General features: G+C 38.9%; 2 protein-coding genes across 4 annotated transcripts in view; one reads left to right on the top strand and one right to left on the bottom strand.

Annotated features, from left to right (window-relative positions):
- The first annotated feature begins 90 nt into the window (after positions 1-90).
- Positions 91-4,979, top strand: LOC139949448 (zinc finger protein 706-like). Its single transcript, XM_071947784.1, has 4 exons — positions 91-161; positions 1,171-1,344; positions 1,911-2,030; positions 2,758-4,979. The coding sequence occupies exons 2-3, from the start codon at positions 1,210-1,212 to the stop codon at positions 2,004-2,006; spliced, it is 231 nt and encodes a 76-aa protein (XP_071803885.1). The 5' UTR covers positions 91-161; positions 1,171-1,209; the 3' UTR covers positions 2,007-2,030; positions 2,758-4,979.
- A 122-nt stretch (positions 4,980-5,101) lies between these two features.
- LOC139949446 (sperm-associated antigen 1-like) overlaps positions 5,102-17,897 on the bottom strand; it is a 39,662-nt gene continuing 26,866 nt past the window's right edge. For all 3 annotated transcript variants that reach the window (XM_071947781.1, XM_071947779.1, XM_071947782.1), the window contains 11 exons: positions 17,285-17,365; positions 16,407-16,899; positions 16,049-16,156; positions 14,183-14,272; positions 13,722-13,835; positions 12,966-13,337; positions 11,850-12,005; positions 11,101-11,209; positions 10,459-10,533; positions 9,446-9,538; positions 5,102-8,924 (listed from right to left, as the gene is read on the bottom strand). In XM_071947781.1, the coding sequence (XP_071803882.1) occupies positions 8,830-8,924; positions 9,446-9,538; positions 10,459-10,533; positions 11,101-11,209; positions 11,850-12,005; positions 12,966-13,337; positions 13,722-13,835; positions 14,183-14,272; positions 16,049-16,156; positions 16,407-16,899; positions 17,285-17,365 (1,786 nt within the window). In that variant the 3' untranslated portion in view covers positions 5,102-8,829. The remainder of the gene's footprint in view (positions 8,925-9,445; positions 9,539-10,458; positions 10,534-11,100; positions 11,210-11,849; positions 12,006-12,965; positions 13,338-13,721; positions 13,836-14,182; positions 14,273-16,048; positions 16,157-16,406; positions 16,900-17,284; positions 17,366-17,897) is intronic.

Raw genomic sequence — 17,897 nt, 5'->3', positions numbered from 1 at the left:
AGAAAGCAATGTAATTCACAAGCAACCATAGTTGGCAAATACTACATAAAACAGCCGTCGTTTTTTACTACTTGTTCTCCGATCCCCTAGACCTCATGGTGGCGCTATTTAACATTAACGGTGGATGTGGTGTAGTGGGTTTCGCATGCTGTGAAGTACAGGTAAGAAAATGCATTGCAAAATCACCGAAATTTACCAATATAAACTTTCCGTATAAATATTGCTTTTACAATTGTGTTAAAGCCTGAAACCTATAGATTGTGTTAGTGTAATTAACAAGTAATTTTGCACAAGTAAAGAATAATTTTAACTTGTGTTGTGTCGGTCGCAAAGTCAAAACTCAAAGTTCTATTTCGTTTCGTGACTTTTGTATTTTTTTTTACAGGCGATGACTGATGATACGTCACAAATTTTGTCCATTCTTATATTGTGTTGATGACTCATTTGCATACTGTGCTATATTGTCGTCATTCTGGACTATTTTAAAGTTCTTGAATGGGAGGCAGGAATGAGTGACGGTTTGACCGGAATGCGGGGAAAATAACTGATTTTTGAGGTGGTTTGTTTTTAAGAAGAAAAATAACAGAATTTCAATCATTTGATTTTACATGTGTACCTCTTGTCATTTTGTCATGACTGTATGTTATTGTTGGTGTTCGTTGAAATTACTCACCACTAAAAAAGATTTGATCAAATATTGAATCAATAGACATATAGTGATACGACATTAAAAGGGGCACTCACAAGGCAGAGGCTGCTTTGACACAAAAAGTAGCTAAGAACAACACAAGTTTGCTTACGTGACATACATTACCAGACACAGACATGACATATATAAATTAACGTATTCTACAAACAAGCCAACTTTACCATGTCACTCATCCCTCATAGTCATACAAACTTTGACTGGCTGCTTGTTTCTGCTTATACAATTAGAAGAAAGTTGTTCAGCCAGCTGGCTGGGCCTATTGAGTATTTTATACTGAATAACAGCTTACTTATGGTCCCACTGGCTAGTTTAGAAAGGTTTCAAAATAATAAAAAGGGCAAACTTTTCTTATAAATGATTCATGAATTAATCTTAAATGTATACTGTTTCGGATTTTTCTTGTGCAATGCAGAGAGTATCATTTTTGTCTCATAATATTTTTCCATTTTCTTTATTGACAGCTTCCTTTCGGTTTGTTGTTGTGAATAAATCAAGCCAAAATGGCACGCGGCCAGCAGAAGATCCAATCTCAACAGAAGAAAGCTGAGAAAAATGCAAAGTTGAAGAAGCAAGCGGGAAGTGATCAAAAGAAATCGGCTGCCAAAGCATTGATTTTCACATGCACCGTTTGTAAAGTAAGTCCCTGGACAATGTCAGGGGCCAATTTCATAGAGCTTAGTGTTTGTTCAAATGAAAAAGTTTATTTTTGTGTGAAATTTTGTAGTAAAGTCACCTGGAAAAAGATTTTTTTTTCTTCAAACATTAGAGTATATGTTCATGAACTTGACGTCATGAACAGCGCCCTCTCAGGTCCACTGTTAAATTTGTAAATAAAATGGAAACTAAATTTCAAGAACCTTAGTTAACTGTTTATTCATATTCCACTCATCAAAACACATATTTTAGTGACAAAAGCTTTATTTTGACAGAATACCACTTCCAGGTGACTTTTAAGCTCTTCCTCATTTAGATTCTAGTCTTGTAAAATCAATTCTGGTCCAGAAAAAGTTCTCGGCTACAAGCGCTGAATCTAAAACTTTAAAAAAAAAGGGCAATCCCACTGTGAGAGTTGATGGTTTGATGATCAACCCATTGCCCTCAATATTTGTATACTAGCAGAGGATGTTTGGTTGCGTCTAAGAGCTGTGCAACATCACTTGCCCTGTCTAACACCACAATTTTGTTTCTTGCTGCCCCCTAGTCCCAGATGCCTGATCCTAAAACATACAAGCAACACTTTGAAAGTAAACACCCGAAAAGCCCTCTACCGGTTGAGCTGGAGTCGGTCGTTGCGTGACAACAGCTTGCAGTTCCAGTGCAAGTAAGTGTGGTGTACATATCGGTGCATTTAAATTTATGGAAGCAGACGTAACTTCAGTTCAAATAGAATGTTGTACTTGTCAAAATGTCAAACTGCATTCAACAATTGCAAATTCCTCTCATTTCGTAAATCACCAAAAAAAAATATTATATTTTTTTTACACAAGCATTAGGCCTGTGGCACAGAATCACTGACCTTGGGGAAGTGGGTTCCAAGGTGAATGTTTATATTACAATTGTGTTGTTTACTGTTAAAGGCATTGGCCACTATTGGTAATTACTCAAAATAATTATCAGCATAAAACCTTACTTGGGGAGAGGTTGATAGTATAAAACATTGAGAGATGGCTCCCTCTGAAGTGACGTAGTTTTGGAGAAAGAAGTAATTTTCCACGAATTTGATTTCGAGACCTCAAGTTTAGAATTTGAGGTCTTGAAATCAAGCATCTGAAAGCGCACAACTTCGTGTGACATGGGTGGGTTTTTTTTCTTTCATAGTTATCTCTTAACTCTGACGACCAATCAAGCTCAAATTTTCACAGGTTTGCTTTTTTATGCATATGTCGAGATACACCAAGTAGGAAGACTGGTCTTTGACAATAACCAATAGTGTCCAGTGTCGTTAACAGCTGATTGGAGTCCCAGTGAATCCATTGAGTAGAATTCTGAGACTGTTTGATAATGCTTGTGTTGGTGACAATGGTTTTTTTTCTCCATTCCTTCCACAGGTGCATCGTTGGATATCAGGGACTACACTGAACTCTCTAACCGAACACCGAAGTGGTTTTAAAATATCAACTTGCAATGCAATCGACACTCTCTTTTAAATCTTAAATCTCATCCTGGGGGGGGGGGGTGGTATAATGTTGACTTTAGTTGGCCTCTACATCAGCGTTGGCTTTAAATGTATGGTCACAGATTGGTTTTTGTCATCGTAATGCTGTAGGCAAAATTATAACAAAAGATACAGTCAAATGCACTTGGAGAAGTTTCAACTGAAAGCAGTGTCAACTTGCGGACAAAACAGGAAGGGATGGGGGTGTTCAATCACTTTTCAAATTTCTTTTATGAAGATGGACATTTTTCGGTATCTGGTTATTAACTTTATTGTATGGGATTTCTCGGTTTGAAACTAAGTTATATACGAACATTTGTTTTCAATCATTTCCAACTCTGTATGTACTTAGTTCTTCACACAACCATTATAGCCTTCCTATGGGAAACAGAATTAGAACACTGAGTCTATGGAGGTGTCAGGGGTGGATTTCACAAAGAGTTAAGACTTGTCTTATCGCGAATAAGTACCAGTTATTTGTCCTAACTTAGGACTTGTCTTAAATAGCTCCTAAAAATAGTCCCAAGTTAAAATTAGTTTTGTGAAATCGACCCCTGAAATCATTTGAAAGGTTCAGACAACATGTTCCTTGTCTAATGTTGTAATAATTTAGATAGTTATTCATTTGTTTCATTTTTCGACTATACAATAATATTTTAAAACATCTATTTTTCATGCCGGCACCATTTGATTAAGGATACTATTCAATCTGAAGCCTTACTTTTTCAAATTTCCAACCTCCCAGTGACGACAACACAAAATGTTTTTGATAAGAGTGTAAATATAATAAAACATTTCACAAGGTTTTAAACTAATCAAGAATTGTAGGTTTTGATGTATCAGTCTGCATGTAATAGAGTTGCATTCTAAATCTAATGACAACAGGAAGATGTCTTCTCATTTATTTATACACAAGTATAATAATAATAATAATAATAATAAGACTTGTAATGCGCACATATCCACCCTGCTGGGTGTTCAAGGCGCAGTAAACCAAAACAAAACAAAACAAAACAAAAACACAACACAAAGAAAAACAGACACAACAAAATTAGTCATTGAAAACCTGTGACATAAGATAAGTTTTGAGAAGAGACTTGAATTTTGCGGTACAAAGACAAGATCGAAGATTAAGTGGTAGAGAGTTCCAGATGCGTGGCGCGGCTACAGAAAAAGACCTGTCACCCCATGAGTGTCGAGACTTGGGTTCAATGAGGAGAAGCATGGAACTTGATCGAAGATTCCTTGAAGTATGAAGTACAAAGTGTGACAATGCCAATTAATTTTCTATCATTTCAAAGTCTGTGTTTTTGTTTAGTAATATTTCATGTTTTAGGTGTGGGGGATTATTAAAGATCTTCACCATAACTACATCGCAATTTGTGTTTTGCCCCTTGCAGAATTCTGTATACTTTACCTATTAATATTTCAAGATTTTCTATTCTTTTTTTGTCCTTCTTCAATGTCCCTCTTGATCCAAGTCACCTGGGGTTGATTTCATAAAGAGTTAAGGTTACATCGTTACAACTGGTGACCCATTCGGTTTTAGCATAGCAAAGAGAGTTGATAAGCAGTATTTTCTGCTGAGCAGCTTTGTGAAATTGGGCCCTTCCATTTTGGAAGTTAAAGGAACACGTTGCCTTTGATCGGTCGAGTTGGTCTTTGAAAAGCATTTGTAACCGTTTGTTATAAAATGCATATGGTTAGAAAAATGTTTAAAAAGTAGAATACAATTATCCACACATTTGCCTCGAAATTGCGCGGTCGGTCATTTATGGGAGTCAAAAATTTGACTCGCATAAATGGCCGACTGTGTTTGTCCACGAGGTTAAAGGAAAACCACGCAATTTTGAGTGATGCTTGTGTGGATCATTATATTCTACTTTTAAAATATCTTTCTAATCATATGCATTCTATAACAAACAGTTACAAACACTTTTCAAAGCAACGTGTTCCTTTAATGTCCGCTGTATGTTTTACAGTGTAGTGCACATTTAAGGCAATGCTTCATGTACAAATTGACATTCGGTACAAGTGGGTGGTATATTTTAAAATATTGTTTCTCTTTTGTTAATTAATTACAATAAAATGTAGCCAAGTTTGAATACAGCATGATGACGTTTTTATTCTGTATACCTTTCATCTGTGTATAATACAGTAACTACATACTCTATAAAACAATGTTTGTTGTTTTTTCTGTGTCCTTTGATGTCTAAAGAGAATTATTAATGTTTTATTAACTATTGGACTTAACAATCTTTTTGCAATGATCACAGATCTGGTGACATGGTGAAAACAATTTTCTTCAGATACAGTATGACAAGAAAGATGTAAAATGTAAAAGGGTAAAATATAACCCTGATATGGAAAGCTTACTACATCACTGCAAGTTTGTCTAGTGGTGGAACAATGTATCCAATGAAATTGCTGGTTCTGTAAATCCAATGCCTGCCTTAGACAGGGGACCAGTCTAGTAAAGTGTAAAAGCCGCAACGTTTAAGTGAATTTGGGTTAAGTTTACCGTCTGACCATAGAGCAAACAACAGTGAACCAGCTTTTAGACCAAGAAAGCCCGACTCTGAACTTATTGCAATAGAAAAAAAAATTCTTTCTTTTTCCTACTTGGAATTTGACGCAGAATGAATTTTGGAGTTCCTCTAAATTTCCATGGAGTAGAAAAGGTGTTGCCCATCAGTGGTTAACACAAGCTTAACAACCATGTCATGTGGGGTAGGTGCACACGTTTTGAGCACCGCGCGCCCTTTGCTGCAGTGTTTTCAGTGCCTAGTTTATGCACAAAAAGACACGGCACTTGTTAAATTTTCAATAGAAGGCGCTACAAATTTTGTTTCGTCGGATTGGTCTATTGATGCTCAAGAGGATACTAGAAAGGAAAGCGATGGGTACCACTGTTTGAAAGACAAAAGGAATCTACAACACGAAAAAAAAAATGGGGCTCGTTTGGCGGCAATAGACACTTCCATTGTTGATAAACAAAACGCGCTGTTTGGCAGGGACGGCCGAAAAAACATTCAATTGTAATATAGATGTTCTGACCAAGTTCAACATTCTTTGCAAACTTTCAGATAAATAAATTATGTCCCATGATTGGTTACTTTGTATAATAAATTTAACACTTTTTTTGAACAGTTCTGTGACATTAATACAATCCGTTTTTGCTTTGAATTTATTGCTTTCCATAGTTTTCCAAACTCGGTTGGCAAAAATGTCGGGATTGGGATTGACAATCGGGATTGTCTGCCATTGGGAGACTTTTAGACGGGCCTTTTTCATAGTAGGCGCGCAATACCGAGGCATGCGCTCAAAGCTGCAAAAAAGGACCGTTATGTCTGCTGCCGCCAGCGTCTCCTATGGACCGTTCCGGCTTTCCACTAAGCTCCGCCCACCGCGCACGTGAGCAAGACACGTGTACGAGCACTCCCAATGACATTCTGCACAATTCTGCCACACATGCAAAATATACGCGCACGCATAACCGAGTTTGTCCGACCACAATCATTGCTGTGATTGGTCAAATGGGTGAACGCGCACAGTTTGATTGACAGGCCAGATCGGTCCATTGTGGCCAGTGGCACAGCCCAAACATATGTAGGGGAAAAAACTACATGTATAACTCTTGCACATAGTGAGTGACGACCGGGTTTCCAAGCACTATGCCTGCATCGAGGCATCCACTAAAGACCTCAAAGACAAACATGTTTAATATTTGCATCTCTTTTTATTCAGTATATGGACAATTGAACATTATAGTTTCAAGTCTCTGAGTAAACTACACAATAATAGGTCTGGGTAGTATCCTATTACCCAGAAATCTGAGAGGGGAGAAAAACACATTATAGTCAACCAGGGCGCAATTACAAGGTTTACTTGCAAAAAATAGTTAACAGTCTGACATTTCAACCCTAGCAGAGTATTTCTTGAAGGCTAAAACACAACACATTGTAAGGTTTACTTATAATAAAGATAGGCTTAGCTTATAGTCTTTTTTAAAAGCATAAAAATTACCTCAACCTGGGGTATTGGGTGGTTCTTGGCACTATCTTTTGAAATGATCTGGGCCCAATTTCATAGAGCTTCTAAGCACAAAAATTTGCTTAGCATGAAATTTTCTTCCTTGATAAAAAACAGGATTACCTACCAAATTTCCATTTGTTGCATATTGCTTGTTACTGGTATTCAGCTGTTATTTTCTGAAAATCACGTGGAAATATGGTTGGTAATCCTGTTTTTATCGAATGCTGAATTTGTGTGCGTCACCGAGTGACGGATATGGGCACACTGAGTGACGGATATGGGCGCTATAAAAGAAGCCACTATTATTATTATTGTTGGAAGGCAAGTCCAAGAATCCAGCATCTCATGCTAAATTATCAGCCGTGGTTCTGCGAATCACGGTGAGTATCTACTCATATTTTCTCACACAACATCAAATCACAGTGCTAACTTTCAATAGAGGAAAACACTTACTTGAAAAAATAATGCGGATTGTCACAGAAATTATTTTTTAGAATACGGATTTGAAATAATAATACTTTGGGAGGCTAATCATCCTTACTTGCAGCTAGGAGCTGAATTGCGGCAATTGAGGACGCGGCAACAGCGTGTTCAAGAAACAGGCATGCAAGGGTGCCTTTGGCTGCCAGCCACATCAACCCATTATGACCACGGAGCACAGCCAGAGATTGAAAGTGTTTGATTTTTCCCGAGGGAGGAAAACCAGATGGTCTGGAAAACCCTCCTGGCACAGCTGAGAACCAACGCACAACTCAACTCACATATAGCCCTGGCCGGGAATCGAACCAGGGTCACCTTGGTGAGAGGAGAGTGCTTTACACATAAGCCAACCATGATGCCCCGCTAGAAGGTAACAAAATACAGTTGAATTATTTTATTAGGGAGTTTTGTAAGCAAGTAAAAGCCAAACCAATAGATCTAATTACTCATGGCACTGCATGTTTACAAAAAAACAAACAGTCGGACTGGCTTTTCTGTAGGCACAAGGTGTACACAGCTCAAAGGCAGAAAACACTCAAACACACATAATAATATGAAGATTGCAGTGTACGACTTGTTATAAATCCTACAGGAAGAAAAAGGGAAACACGTCTCCAATCTTGTTCAGCTATTGTGTTGTCACAATTCTTTATGATCTTGTTATTAAGTTACAAAAACATAAAATCTCTGCAATCAACAATGTTACTATTTGCCTGCCAAGACATGCTCCAGGTCCAATTTCATAGAGCTATATAAGCAGAAAACTTTACTTAACAATTTAATTTAATAATAGCAGAAAATTGGGCCCATGAGAGCAAAAGTCACTTCGTTTTGTAAAAGGTCAATAGAAACACGGACAATGGAATCTCACACGCTTTTAAGATCTAAGATAGGGACAGTTTGTATGCTTTGGAGGAACTATACCAGGGCCTAATTTCATAGAGCTGCTTTTAAGCAGCTGTTTTCCCTGCTTACTACGCAAGTTTCAATTTCACAGTGCTGCTAACCGTAAGCACACAAAAAGCTAACCTTCCCATGCTTATCGTATGAAAATGAATGATGTAACCATGCAAATTCATGATGAACAAGCCAGCTGGCCTCGTAATTTTCTTCCTTAACTGTGAAACAAAATGATGCAGCTTCGTTTTTTGAAAGGGCAAGGGCACAAAGGCATTTTTTTCCTCGATAAAGGGCAACCATGAGGAAACTGTAAATTTCTACTGGAGCATTATAAGGGCACCAAGGCAATGACCAGGGGGCATCAAAGCAATTGCCTTCGTTGCCTCTGTGAAGTATCAGGCCTGATGAGGCATAAGCAAATGTTTCTGCTATAAATAGTAAGCATGAAAATTTGATAACTGCTAAGCAGCGCTATGAAGTTGACCTCAGTAGTGATCTTATTCAAGGCTAGTAAAATTCTTCTCTAAGAACTAAGATATTCATTGCAGAATTAAATGCTGTATTGCTGTTTGAGGTTCTTCAAGTCAGCTGGTGAGTAGACTGTCGTCTTCTTGGCTCCCAGCTTCTTCAGGGAGTTTGTCAAACCTGGAGGAGTTTTGAAACAAGAATGAAAACCTTTGTTAAAGGAACATTACAGAATTAAAGAAAGGAAAGCGTGATGATCACAGACTGACATAAAACGTACTAGGTCTAATGATGATGACAGTAGAAAACATCCCTTGAAATATTTCTGTCTGAAATGTCATATTTGATGAGAAATAAATAAACCTAATTTCCCGTTTGGCCACACACAATTTTTTAATCAATGATTTAATCAACCCCACAAAATAACAATACTTCTTTAATAATTTCTAGAAATACTGGTAAGAATAAAGCCGCCCAAATTAAATATTTTAAATAGAGGGCGGCCTCCTCTCCATGTCTCTAAGTTACATGATTCAGGGATATTGGAATTTAAGGCCTTCAGGCTACAGTTTTTTTGGTAATTTTTTTAATTCCAGGCATATGTCCCTGGCTTTTGTTTATGTTTGTACTCTGTATGTGTTTTTATGGTGAAAAAATAATAATAATATTATTAATATGAAATGGTTTTTACGTAAACTTACGTTTCTTGTCACTATTTGACAAAAATAAGGCAACAGTTTTGAAGCGTTCCACCTTGGCTAGATTGGCCAGCAAGCCGTAGCTCAGGTCCCCATCTGAAGATGGAATATACAACAGAAGTATGTACGACTATAGATGGGTTGCAATACACGTCATCAATCACCATCTTTGATGTAAAACAACGGAAAAGTGCACGCGTGTACCTGCTGCTCGCGACTCTCAGCCAATGGTAGCTCTTCACACGTGCACAATTCATCAAATATGGCGGCCGATGATGCCTATTGCAATCCATGTATTGGTGAATGAATGACAATGTAAAAGTAATGAAACCTACAGTTGTTCAACATTAACCTTCCTACTGTCTGACCATTCAATAACGAAACATCCATTGCGGTTATCATGTACTATGTCAGCCTACAATATATCATGTAGTGTATGCATCTACACAGTACAAATTCAACCCTCCAACATGTTCCGTCTTTATCCTCAAATAGGCTTAAATCCTTGATTCTGATTGGTCGATCCATAGCAACAAGAGTGTGATATAAACCTACATTGCACGGCCAATATCATGACCTGCGTCTTGTGTGTTCTAACTGCGTGCCAAGTTTGCTGGAAGATAAATACGTTATCACCGGATATCAAGCGCTATATTTTTCCATATTCCACTCGGGCTTGTGTGATAACTTACATTATAGTGACTGCTTCAAGTGCTATGTTACGGATATGATCCAAGAGAATTTTATAAAATTGAATCTCCACCATGCAAAATTTCAAATCCTACTTTTTAAAAGTTAACTGTACTCTGGTACTTGATTATCAACATATGCCCTTTTCGAAACCACGGCTTCGGCTTTGGATTCGGCTTCAGGCCCCGTCCACTCATCTGAAGCCCTGAGCGCGTATGCGCAAAGCACACACAATTGTCAAAACAACCGTCAAAGCCGTGGTTTAAAAAAGGGCCATAGTATTCATAGAGACTCTAGTCTGGTACCCCGTATCCAACACTCCTTACCTGATTCAATCAAATGCTCGCACACAGCCTTGACAAAGTTGGTAACCATGTCTCCATCTAATTTGTTGGTCAACACTGTGAAAAGAAAATCAGAGTTGTCACTTATAGCTGCCTCTGTCTTGTGGTGTGAGTACTCTAGTTTGTGCTCATTATTTGTAACATAATATTTCTTGTCCAAAGAGTCAAAATGTTACACAGTGAGGTATTATTCGTCATTAATAAATACCTTGGACAGTTTTCAGTCTCTAATTGGTCAAAACCCGATCACATGGGGATGCATTAACGGATGATAAAGGATCAACTTTGGAAAATAGCGAATAAATGGCCCTTAACCAGCATATGTTGTGTACAACTAGTTTGCATGCTTATTCATCTAAGTTTCATGCAACTTCGCACACAGGCGCGTGCACCCTGAAAATGTATCAATTTTGATGTAACTGGTGCGCGCATATAAACTCATTTGTCCTTATATGGTCTTGTATAAAGCGACATGCTACATGGTCATTACCACGCAGTGAAGACCTAATTAATATTCAATAATAAAGATCACAGCCGTACTGTTCTGGTCGATAGTTTAATGGCCCGACACCAAAACTACTGACGGTCCAGTCTAAAATATGAGCACCGCTTCACATATTTTACCTTCTGGTAATTCTTCTGGCGTGATCTGCTTAAGAAGTTCTGCGTACGCTCCTGTGTCCCTACTTCGCTTCAGTGATGTCCATGCTTGTAGGAACTCATACGCCGTTACCTAATAAGGAGGTATAAAGTTTTTTGACATTTCTCAGTCATTTCTTATTCCTTCTACTGTCTGATCGTTCAATATCATCTACAACATTTTGAATGATAGATGAACTATACCAGTCTGGAATGATATCATGTGGTGAATGCATGACCCTCTTGCTTTCTGACCATTCAATATCCTCCTCAATTCAGTAACAAGCTTTATGACCAGGGCCAAATTTCATAGAGCTGCTTAAAAGGCACTGGACGCTAACTACTCAAAATAATTGTTAGCATAAAAACTTACTTGGTATCGAGCAATGGTGTTTTTTCTTCCACTTTTCTCTCCAAACTTCAACGACCAATTGAGTCCAAATTTTCTCAGGTTTGTTGCTTTATGCATATGTTGAGATACACCAAGTGAGAAGTCTGGTATTTGACATTATTAACAAAGGTGGCCAGTGCCTTTAAGCAGAAAATATTCCTTAACAAATGTCTGCTATGCAGAAATGAGCATGATACTAGTTACACATTGTACATGTGACTTGGTAGTTTGGCTGGTAGCGTTATTCTCGTAAGCATAACTTTGTTGTGCTTAGCTGTTTCCTGTGGTTAAGCAGCTCTATTGAATTGGGCCCTGGGTCCCTGCATTGGGTTCCTGCACTAACCTTTTTAAGCTTGGGTACAGTGACTGTGTCATTCTGCACTGGTGGTGTCTTTTCAGCTGTTTTGTTTCCTGTGACTTTAGGCGCCTTGTTGTTGCCCTTCTTTTCCTTAGCTTGAACTCGCTCAGACGGTTTCGGTTTATTCTCCTTTGAATTATTCTGCAGAAAAAGAAAAGAAGAAAGCAGCATGATAAGCTGTACGGGCCACGTTACAGAAAAACTTGGACCATCTGAACCAATCCTGACATGAGGGAACATCTCAAAAATCAGCCCATTCTAAACGAGCAGGTAGGCCTACATTCCCACCGGAATACACCTGTAATCCAGTGGAACACCAGGCAAGTCTGCTGGACCACATCATTGTGCCAAACAATGGGAACATTCCTACACAAGGGAATATATGCATTAAGTATTTTTACCAATCCAATAACCGCTCCCGTAGACCAAAGGAACTAGCCTATGGTTCGCCTACTGGTATACTAAATTTATCCAATTAGAACGCTTCTTCAATACTCGACAGAATTGAAATAAATTATCAGACAGAAAGTCAATTTAAACAAAGACCGCAGGTCTTGTCCAGTCATGAGTTTACATGCCTTACATATATATCCTAAGATCACTGGCCCCAGAGCGGTGGTCCTGCTTAAATTTCAAGCCCTGATAAGGCATGGCATGGTCTCATAATATGACCTTGTGGTGTGTTGTAGCTGAGCGCTTTAGTTCACCGAACCCATGTTTTGGTGTTGTCAATAGCAGAGTGTAGGTTCAAATCCCGGTCACGGCCCTTCGTAAAGAGTTGGGAAGGCATTGCATTCTGCTCTATCAACCAGGTTCCTATAGTGGATGATACCCGTGCCTACATTCTTATGGGCTGTGAGGGTGCCTCTGGTGACAGTTGATCTGGGTCTACAGCCCAAATCATTTAAGCGTAACCTTATCTATTTTGGTTTTTACCCATACACCGATGTGTGTTAGCACTGTATACTCAGTACTTTCCCCGAGTCCTGTAAACAAAATATCACAGGCATGTTACTCGGGTGAAGCCTTGATAACATTAAGCCTTGTAGTTCTTCTTTTGATGACAGATAAATATAAAATGAAATAAGTATTATTTCTCACCTCTTCCTCACTGCTCCCTTCCGTTTCCTGGATCTGCATCCTCTTTCCTTTCTTCTTCCCACTTTTGACCCCAGACGATTTGACCCCAGACGATTTGACCCCAGATGATTTGACCTCTGCGGATTTTACCCCAGACGCTTTGGCCTCTGCTGATTTGACCCCAGATGTTCTGACCTCTGGTGACGTGACCCCAGATGCTTTGACCTCTGCTGCTTTCACCCCAGAGGTCTTGATCTCGGTTATTTTGGCCCCTGGCGATTTGACCTCTGAAGTTTTGATCTCTGGTGGTTTGACCCCTGCTGGTTTCTCGGGCTCAGATGGGGTATTTTGTTTGGGTTTTTCAGCTGCTTTTTGCTGGTTATTCTTCAACTCCTTGAAAATATTCATAAAACAATAATGTCAAAGGTGTTTTTCATGATAAATAATAAAAATAATCATAGTATGTAGCCATATAATGCGCCATGTCTGTCTAAAAGACACTCCTGACACAGGAGAGATGGGCCTACAATAAGTTAAACAGATGAAACTTTAAGCACAAATATAAGTCTTCAAATTAATTTTAAAGCCGACTTGCCAGATACTTGGGGGAGTTTGTTCCATAGTGATGGGCCAGAGTGACCCAGAACTATCTATTATAAAACAAGGCAGGACAAGGCAAACACTACAAAGTAAATGCCCCGTTGCCAGCGGTGCATTAAAATGGGGTACACATTTTATCATAGTTATTGACATTTGTCGTCTTTGTAGGTCTCTTACCTGCCTCCATTGCTCCTTGACCTGATCGAGCTCTTTCTTGGCCGAAACGTTCTGAGGTTCAATTTTCAGCAGGGTGCTTAGATCCCGAACACTGTCGATGTACTTCTGCAGCATCTGGGGGCAGTATTCATAAAAAGTGATTAGTGCCCGACACACACATTTTCAAAAATGTATCCTAGTGAAGCATTCCTTTGTACATGTACATGCACTTGACAGTTTTCCAAAGATTGTGTACACAAATTTCCCTGCAGAAGCACCCATTCTTAAAAATTTCCATGTGGAAACTCTTTTTTCCTCCATTTTTGTTTTGTCCTTGGTCTCCATAAGGATACCTAAAATGACCTTATAGAACTGAGTTAAAAAAATGTTGTAGAACAACAAATGTGGAAAACTTTGAAAACCCATCAATCAATTTGTTATTTCAGTCTAGATAGAGCAGAATAGATGTATTTTGAGCCTACCTTTCTAGCCAATGCTCTTCTGTAGAGAGCCTTGACGTTGCCGTCTCCTAATTCTAGGGCTCGGGTACAGTCAGTTTCTGCCTCATTCCCCTGATTGGAAAACACAAGTGCACACAAATTTACTAACATCATATTGCAGACTGACATAAATTATCTGTTGAGTCAAAACAATAATGGATGATGAACGGACAAACAGTAGGAGGGTTGACTATTTACTTTGTAGGTGCATTTACCACATGATATCATATTACATCTACCATTCAAACCAGTGGATGATATTGGATAGTCAAACAGTAGGAGGGTAGAATGTTTACTGTGTAGATACTTCCAGAACATTTCATCGTATTGCAGGTTTACATAGTTTATCTACCATTCAAACCGATGGATAAAATTAAATGGTCCGAGAGTAGGTGGGTTGACCGTCTACTTTGTAGATGCATTTACTACATTATATTATGTTGCAGGCTAGCATAGTTTGATTACCATTCATAGTTACAATCAAAACCTCAGTGGATGATGATGAATGGACTAACAGGAGGGTTGACTATTTACTGTGAAGATGCATTCACTACATGTACATGATACCATATTGCAGGCTGGCACAATTTATCTACCATTCAAAAAAGTGGATGATAATGAATGGACAAACAGTAGGAGGGTTGACTATTTACTGTGTAGGTGCATTCACAACAATGATATCATATTGCAGGCTGGCACAGTTTATCTACCTTTCAAAATAGTGGATAATGAATGGACAAACAGGAGGGTTGACTATTTACTGTGAAGATGCATTCACAACATGATACCATATTGAAGGCTGGTACAGTTTATCTACCTTTCAAAACAGTGGATGATAATGAATGGACAAACAGTAGGAGGGTTGACTATTTACTGTGTAGGTGCATTCACAACAATGATATCATATTTCAGGCAGGGACAGTTTATCTACCATTCAAAATAGTATACACATAATGAATGTTTACGAGTGCAATGGTGCGAATATGTTCATGAGTTGAAAGATGGAATGTTCTATTCAACGAGGAAGAGCCGAGTTGAATGGAACATTCCAGCTTTCAACGAATGAACATATTATTCGCACCATTGCACGAATGAAAAACATTCATTATTTGCTTTATATAACATCCAAGTAGATCTTTGTCATTTTGATTGAAAGATACAACTTTCAAAACAAACAAAGCGTAGGCCTACAATTTTTAATTGTAGAAGCCGAATGCTAGTATCAGTAATTTTACTAATATTATTCCTTGCAGTAACACTGCTGCGTTACCAAAGACATGCGCACGCAGTGATGTTTTTACTCAGCTTTTTCGTTCCATCCGAAAAGTACCATTGCACGCTGGCAGCGTGCAATGGTACTTTTCGGATGGAACGAAAAAGCACGGTGAGTGACTCAGCGTGCAATGGTACTTTTATTTGCTATCACGTGACGGACAATCCTCCAATCAAATGACACGGATCGGCTTGGGTGTTATATAATGGATGATAATGAATGGACAAACAGTAGGAAGGTTGACTATTTACTGTGAAGGTGCATTCACAACAGTGATATCATATTGCAGGCCGGAACAGTTTATCTTCCATTCAAAATAGTGGATGATAATGAATGGACAAACAGTAGGAGGGTTGACTATTTACTGTGAAGATGCATTCACAACATGATACCATATTGAAGGCTGGCACAGTTTATCTACCTTTCAAAACAGTGGATGATAATGAATGGGTAAACAGTAGGAGGGTTGACTATTTACTGTGTAGGTGCATTAACAACATGATCTCAAATCACAGGCTGGCATAGTCCATCTATCCAACTAGCACAGTTAATAATAGTAGGAGGGTTAAACTGACCTTATTGAGTTTAAGGAAACAGAGTGCTCTGTTTGTGTAGCTCACTGCCTGGTCAGGATCCACAGCAATACACGCCGTGTAAAACTCCATAGCTTTTGCATAGTTACCCTGTGTGTGAACATGGAGGCAAAGGGAGTTGGAGTGAAATGCTCTGAATCCAAAAGCTAATAATAATACAAATAATAGTTGGTGTCTTACATGTTATATAGAGCTCTTATCTGTCACTCATTCATGCTTAAGGGGCTTCAACATTCAATATTTTCCTGAAAGGTATTATGGAGCCTACGTATTTTGAGAACAAGTATGAAAACAGTTCCTTTAAATGCATAAACAAAAATATTAAAAACATGGATCTCACCTTCTGCACAAAGGAATTCCCATCTGCTTTCAACTTCTTAAAGTTATCCTCCTTGCTCAACTTGGGGTCAATGGTAGCAGAGGGTTCAACGCCCCCTTTGACCTCTGACCCCAGCTTGACCTTATCCTCTCCTCCTTGTGGCTCAGCATTATTAGCCTTGACCTTTGGCTCCTGCTTCTCTTGTTGACCTTTGACATTCCCTTTCTCTGTGGCCTTCGCTGGAGGCTCCTTTGGACCTTTGTTATCAACTTTGACCTCGGGACTCTTGGCCGCTGGGTTTGTTTGACCCTTGGGTGAGATAGGGGTCGTGGATGATACCATCGTTGTCTTCTGGGTGGCATTGGTGGTGGAGGTGACGCTGGGTACTCTTGCATTACTGGGTGCCATTGTGGTGAGAGAGGGTGGTGGGAGGGGCATTCCTAGGATGCTGGGTGTGGCCGGAAGCTTCTCTCGCCACCTCGGACCATCCATGTCACTCAGGGTCTTGATCATTCTAGAGAAATATTAACAATGATCATTCTAGAGAAATATTTACAAATAAGTCATTTGCAAATAAGTCATTTATTTTTCTTTGGTACAACTGAAACAAAAAAGCATTGAAAATAGTCCATGACTACAATTCAACAAGCTTACTTCAACAAAGTATAAAGGGCAGGTAAAACCCTCTATGGGTTTATAGTACATGTAAGTACCACTTCTCAACTAAGATTGTGCTCATTAAAATCAAAATTCTCATATTTCGATTGGTGTTGAACTAAGAAAAATTTACTAGAGGGAACTTGCACCCCCAGCCTCCGGCACGTTAATGCGGAGGTCGTTGCTTCAAATCTTGCTCTAGTCAATTTGTTATTTTGTTCATTCTTTAAAATCAAGCCTACCTGTTAGATCCACTGCATGCATTCTCATTTAGCCCGTCTAGTTTCAGCGCACTCTGAAAGTCCACATAGGCTTGGCGATACCTGCAATTAAATAAATGACGAAAAATTAAATTTGATTTAAAAAAAAACCTGCACCACAATTAGGGATGAGAGTCATTAGAGGTAGTGCCATCTGCTCTACCAGCCTGGCTTTTATTGGATGATACATGTCACATGCACAATTTGTGACTGGTATCCTGCTAAATTTTAAGCAAAATTTTCTGCTTTAAAAGCAGCTCTATAAATTGGGCCCAGCCGTCGATTTCACCAAACTCTTCCTAACTTAGGATTAATCTTAGGACTTAGGACGAGTAAAGTTCCGTATCCAAAGACGTAGGACGCATTGAACCCATCCTAAGTTAGGAGGGGGTTACTCATCCTAACTCGAGTTAGGATTCATCCTAGCGTTTCGTGAAACCGGCTCCAGGTATCTTTCCTCCTTCCACCTCAGGGACTCCGGTTCAAATCTCATCAGGGGCACTATTTTCAGTCTCTACCTGATTGCGTGGGTTTTCCCAAGAAATAGTTTTAAGCGATTTTCATCCCACATCTAAAACTAAAATTCCCTTCTTTG

Source organism: Asterias amurensis, chromosome 17, assembly GCF_032118995.1.
Source record: "Asterias amurensis chromosome 17, ASM3211899v1".
In the NCBI taxonomy this organism is placed as follows: domain Eukaryota; kingdom Metazoa; phylum Echinodermata; class Asteroidea; order Forcipulatida; family Asteriidae; genus Asterias; species Asterias amurensis.
Note: the sequence above shows the minus strand (reverse complement) of the source record. Positions and strands in the feature narration are given on the sequence as shown.